The sequence below is a fragment of the Coregonus clupeaformis genome, chromosome 7 (assembly GCF_020615455.1).
Source record: "Coregonus clupeaformis isolate EN_2021a chromosome 7, ASM2061545v1, whole genome shotgun sequence".
NCBI classification, from domain to species: Eukaryota; Metazoa; Chordata; class Actinopteri; order Salmoniformes; family Salmonidae; genus Coregonus; species Coregonus clupeaformis.
The window spans coordinates 70,975,444-70,981,536 of record NC_059198.1 but is presented as its reverse complement, the minus strand read 5'-3'; the positions used below and the strand labels follow the sequence as shown (position 1 = coordinate 70,981,536).

The following is a 6,093-nucleotide window of genomic DNA, read 5'->3' as shown; positions in this document are numbered from 1 at the left end:
CCAAATGGCACCCTACTCCCTATGGGCTCTGGTCAAAAGTAGTGCACTACATAGGAATAGGGTGCCATTCTCTGGTCTAAAGTAGTGCACTATATAGGGAAGTTAGGTGCCATTCTCTGGTCTAAAGTAGTGCACTACATAGGGAATAGGGGTGCCATTCTCTGGTCTATAGTAGTGCACTATATAGGGAATAGGGTGCCATTCTCTGGTCTAAAGTAGTGCACTATAGGGAATAGGGTGCCATTCTCTGGTCTAAAGTAGTGCACTATATAGGGAATAGGTGCCATTCTCTGGTCTAAAGTAGTGCACTATATAGGGAATAGGGTGCCATTCTCTCTGGTCTAAAGTAGTGCACTATGGGAATAGGTACCATTTGGGACACACTTTGTCTGTCTATCTGAGACCTGGGAGAGATTCCCCTGTCTCTGTCAGCACACTGATCCTCTCCAACAGACTGAACAATATGGGAGAGCACACTCTGGCTGGAACACACACAGACACACACACACACACACACAGACACACACACACGCACACACACACACACACACACACAGACACACACACACAGACACACACACACGCACACACACACACACACACAGACACACACACACGCACACACACACACACACACACAGACACACACACACAGACACACACACACGCACACACACACACGCACACACACACAGACACACACACACAGACACACACACACACACACACACAACACACACACACACACACACACACACACAGACACACACAGACACACACACACACACACACACACACAGACAGACACACACACACACACACACACAGACACACACAGACACACACAGACACACACACACACACACACACACACACACACACACACACACACACAGACACTGGCTGAGAGAGATTCAGCACACCGCTCTGGCTGGATCAGATCACCCACACAGAACAAATGGAGACAAATCTCTGACTCAGAGAGAGACTGTGTGTGTGTGTGTGTGTGCGTGCTTGTCTGAGAGACAGTTTCAGTTTCATTTCAGTCTGTGTGTCTGTGTGTGTGTGTATGTCTGTGTATGTGTGTGTATTTCTGTGTATGTGTGTGTATTTCTGCGTATGTGTGTGTATTTCTGTGTATGTGTGTGTATTTCTGCGTATGTGTGTATTTTGTGTGTGTCATGCCACAGCTGGTACCATTTGCATTTAAAGATTTCAGCACCATGCCTTTAGCAGATCAGCCTGCCATGACCAATTGGGGTGAGAGAGAGAGAGAGAGAGGGAGAGAGAGAGAGAGAGGAGAGAGAGGGAGAGAGAGAGAGAGAGCGAGGGGGAGAGAGAGAGAGAGAGAGAGAGAGAGAGAGAGAGAGAGAGAGAGAGAGAGAGAGAGAGAGGGAGAGAGGGAGAAGAGAGAGAGAGAGAGAGAGAGAGAGAGAGAGAGAGAAGTAGAAAAGAAGAGGGTGGTCTGAGACACAGCTGCTTATCTGACTCACCCCGCATCCTCCCATTTCCCTCTCTCTCCCCTCCCTCTCTCCCTCCTCCCTCTCTCTCTCTCTTCCTCCTTCCCCCACACACAATTCCCCATTATAAGCACACAGGCCCTGCTAAAAACCTGCTGCATATTACAGGTAACAACTAACTATTTATAAAGCCCTTTTACATCAGCAGGTGTCACAAAGTGCTTATACAGAAACCCTGCCTAAAACCCCAAACAGCAAGCAATGCAGATGTAGAAGCACGGTGACTAGAAAAAACCAAAGACAGACAGGAACCTAGGAGGAAACCTAGAGCGGAACCACCTCTTCTCCTCTCCTCTCCCCTCTCCTCTCCTGTCTTTCTCCTCTCCTCTCCTCTCCTCTCCCTCTCCTCTCCCTCCCTCCTCTCCTCTCCTCTCCTCTCCCTCTCCTCTCCTCTCCCTTCTCCTCTCTCCTCTCCTCTCCTCTCCTCTCCCTCTCTCTCCTCTCCTCTCCTCTCCTCTCCTCTCCTCTCCTCTCCCTCTCCTCTCCTCTCCTCCTCCCTCTCCCTCTCCCTCCTCTCCTTCTCCTCTCCTCTCCTCTCCTCTCCTCTCCTCTCCTCTCCTCTCCCATTACATGACATTACATAACACTTTACACAATACATTAAGTGTGTTCCCTCAGGCCACTACTCTACTATCACATATCTACAATACAAAATCCATGTGTACGTGTGTGTAGAGTGCATGTCTTATCAGGTGTATGTGTGTCTGTGCCTGTATGTGTGTGTCTCTTCACAGTCCCCACTGTTCCACAAGGTGTATTTTGTATCTGTTTTTTAAATCTAATTTTACTGCTTGCATCAGTTGCCTGATGTGGAATAGAGTTCCATGTAGTCATGGCTCTATGTAGTACTGTGCGCCTCCCATAGTCTGTTCTGGACTTGGGTACTGTGAAGAGACCTCTGGTGGCATGTCTTGTGGGGTATGCATGGGTGTCTGAGCTGTGTGCCAGTAGCTCGGTGGATTCAACATGTCAACACTTCTTACAAAAACAAGTAGTGATGAAGTGAATCTCTCCTCCACTTCGAGCCATGAGAGATTGACATGCATATTATTAACGTTAGCTCTCCGTGTACATTTAAGGGCCAGCCGTGCTGCCCTGTTCTGAGCCAAGTGTAATTTTCCGAGGTCCCTCTTTGTGGCACCTGACCACACGACTGAACAGTAGTCCAGGTGCAACAAAACTAGGGCCTGTAGGACCTGCCTTGTTGATAGTGCTGTTAAGAAGGTAGAGCAGCGCTTTATTATGGACAGACTTCTCCCCATCTTAGCTACTGTTGTATCAACATGTTTTGACCATGACAGTTTACAATCCAAGCAGTTTAGTCACCTCAACTTGCTCAATTTCCACATGATTTATTACAAAATTTAGTTGAGGTTTAGGGTATAGTGAATGATTTGGCGTGTGTACGGACCACAGAGCTGAGCTGCTGGGGCTGGTGCCGGCTCGGCTGACACTGGAGCAGGTATATTGGGGGCTGGTGAACCGTCTGGGGACGAGGAGGGGGGCTTGGTTTTAACTTTCTAGTCTGTTAAAATGAAATCAAGTTTTGTGTTTTAATGATGTAAGTACAGTATTTGGGTCAAATAAAGGTATTTTAAAAAATCTCTCTCTCCCAGTAGCGGTGCGTGGGTAAAATCACCGGGAAACCAAGCCAGTCAAAAAAGCCATATTACAATCTATGTTGTGATAACTGCGTTGTTTGCTCTATAACCCATTAGTTCATACGCCACCGTGATATATACAGTAATAAGCTGGAGACAACTAAAAGACAACAGTCACACAGTAAATTAAACTACACAATGACAGTAACATCTGTCTGGTGAAGTCCACAAAGCAAATATTGCATGTTTTATTTAACTAGGCAAGTCAGTTAAGAACAAATTCTTATTTACAATGACAGCCTACACCGGCCAAACCCGGACGACGCTGGGCCAATTGTGCGCTCGCCCTATGGGACTCCCAATCACGGCCGGTTGTGATACAGCCTGGAATCGAACCAGGGGGTCTGTAGTGACGCCTATAGCACTGAGAATGCAGTGCCTTAGACCGCTGCGCCACTCGGTCTGTAGTGACGCCTCTAGCCCTGAGATGCAGTGCCTTAGACCGCTGCTCCACTCGGTCTGTAGTGACGCCTCTAGCACTGAGATGCAGTGCCTTAGACTGCTGCTCCACTCGGTCTGTAGTGACGCCTCTAGCCCTGAGATGCAGTGCCTTAGACCGCTGCTCCACTCGGTCTGTAGTGACGCCTCAAGCCCTGAGATGCAGTGCCTTAGACCGCTGCTCCACTCGGTCTGTAGTGACGCCTCGAGCTCTGAGATGCAGTGCCTTAGACCGCTGCCCCACTCGGTCTGTAGTGACGCCTCAGCCCTGAGATGCAGTGCCTTAGACCGCTGCGCCACTCGGTCTGTAGTGACGCCTCCTAGCACTGAGATGCAGTGCCTTAGACCGCTGCCCCACTCGGTCTGTAGTGACGCCTCTAGCACTGAGATGCAGTGCCTTAGACCGCTGCTCCACTCTGTCTGTAGTGACGCCTCTAGCCCTGAGATGCAGTGCCTTAGACCGCTGCTCCACTCGGTCTGTAGTGACGCCTCTAGCCCTGAGATGCAGTGCCTTAGACCGCTGCGCCACTCGGGAGCCCTCTGTAACAAACAGTTAGGCCTACATGACTTACGGCATTGGTCGAGTAAGTTCATGTTTTCAACAGTTTACAAACTGTCCAAGCAGCAAAACCTCAGTTCATGTTTTCAACAGTTTACAAACTGTCCAAGCAGCAAAACCTCAGTTCATGTTTTCAACAGTTTACAAACTGTCCAAGCAGCAAAACCTCAGTTCATGTTTTCAACAGTTGACTAACTGTCCAAGAAGCAAAACCTCACATCAGAAATGGGATGAATGAGAAAAGCAGGGTTACAATAGTATCTGGATTCTGGAAGCTTTTGGATGCTTCTGTCTGGCCAGGGGTTGGCAAGCCACAGTGGACTATATTAACTTAGGGTTATGTCTGGCCAGGGGTTGGCAAGCCACAGTGGACTATATTAACTTAATGGCATCTTTAAATAGAGCAGAGCTGCATTTTATTAGATGATATGACACATGTAACTTTTACTAGAAAAGTCTAATAAAAAAGTCTACTAAATTCCAAATCCTGCTCTATCAAAACAGACGACTTTGCCTCCTGAACGTTTCCTTAGTATGGAGGCAGTTTGGAAAAAACTGGATCACAGATGCCTGTTCCTGGAGTAGTGGAGCATGTCAGGTTGTTATACATGGAATAGAAAAATGAAATGATCTGAATAAGTCTTACAGGCAGAATAGTGGATAAAGGTTGCAGCGAGCCCACAGCAGACTCTTCCAGTAGTCTAAACTGAAGAAACCAAAAATCTCATTTCAGCAAAAGAATAGATTTTCTCCCTCAGCCTTTCAATCTCAGACAACGGTCTCCTGGAACAGAGAGCCTCATGGCTGCTGAACAGAACAAGGGTACATCCCACATGGCACCCTATGTCCTATATAGTGCACTACATTTGCCCTATGGGTAGTAGTGCACTACGTAAGGAATAGGGTGCCATTTGGGATTCAGCCCAGAACAATGTGGATGTAATAAGTAGACTCCTATCTATCTCAGAGAGAGGAGGGAGGCAGATTTACCAGGGCCTGAGATAGAGGAGAGAGATGGAGGGAAGGAGGGAGGCTGACCAGGGCCTGAGACAGAGGAGAGAGATGGAGGGAGGGAGGGAGGCTGACCAAGGCCTGAGACAGAGGAGAGAGATGGAGGGAGGGAGGGAGGGAGGGAGGGAGGGAGGGAGGGAGGGAGGGAGGGAGGGAGGGAGGGAGGGAGGGAGGGAGGGAGGGAGGCTGACCAAGGCCTGAGACAGAGAGAGAGATGGAGGGAGGGAGGGAGAGAGGGAGGCTGACCAGGGCCTGAGACAGAGGAGAGAGATGGAGGGAGGGAGGAGGAGGGAGGGAGGGAGGGAGGGAGGAGGGAGGGAGGGAGGGAGGGAGGGAGGCTGACCAGGGCCTGAGACAGAGGAGAGAGAATGGAGAGAGGGAGGGAAGGGAGGCTGACCAAGGCCTGAGACAGAGGAGAGGGAGGGAGGGAGGGAGGGAGGGAGGGAGGGAGGGAGGGAGGGAGGGAGGGAGGGAGGGAGGGAGGCTGACCAAGGCCTGAGACAGAGGAGAGAGATGGAGGGAGGGAGGGAGGAATGGAGGCTGACCAAGGCCTGAGACAGAGGAGAGAGATGGAGGGAGGGAGGGAGGAATGGAGGCTGACCAAGGCCTGAGACAGAGGAGAGAGATGGAGGGAGGGAGGGAGGGAGGGAGGGAGGGAGGGAGGGAGGGAGGGAGGGAGGGAGGGAGGGAGGCTGACCAAGGCCTGAGACAGAGGAGAGAGATGGAGGGAGGGAGGGAGGAATGGAGGCTGACCAAGGCCTGAGACAGAGGAGAGGGAGGAGGGAGGGAGGGAGGGAGGAGGGAGGGAGGGAGGGAGGGAGGGAGGGAGGGAGGAGGGAGGGAGGGAGGGAGGGAGGGAGGGAGGGAGGGAGGGAGGCTGACCAGGGCCTAAGACAGAGGAGAG

The 6,093-nt window shown here is 50.6% G+C and overlaps 1 protein-coding gene across 1 annotated transcript in view; it reads right to left on the bottom strand.

The window, feature by feature from the left end:
* The window catches only part of LOC123491293 (E3 ubiquitin-protein ligase HECW1-like), a 24,858-nt gene extending 20,662 nt beyond the window's left edge, over positions 1 to 4,196 (bottom strand). The window contains 1 exon segment of the mRNA XM_045221569.1: positions 4,192 to 4,196. Coding sequence (XP_045077504.1) covers positions 4,192 to 4,196 — 5 coding nt within the window.
* Positions 4,197 to 6,093: the final 1,897 nt, after the last annotated feature.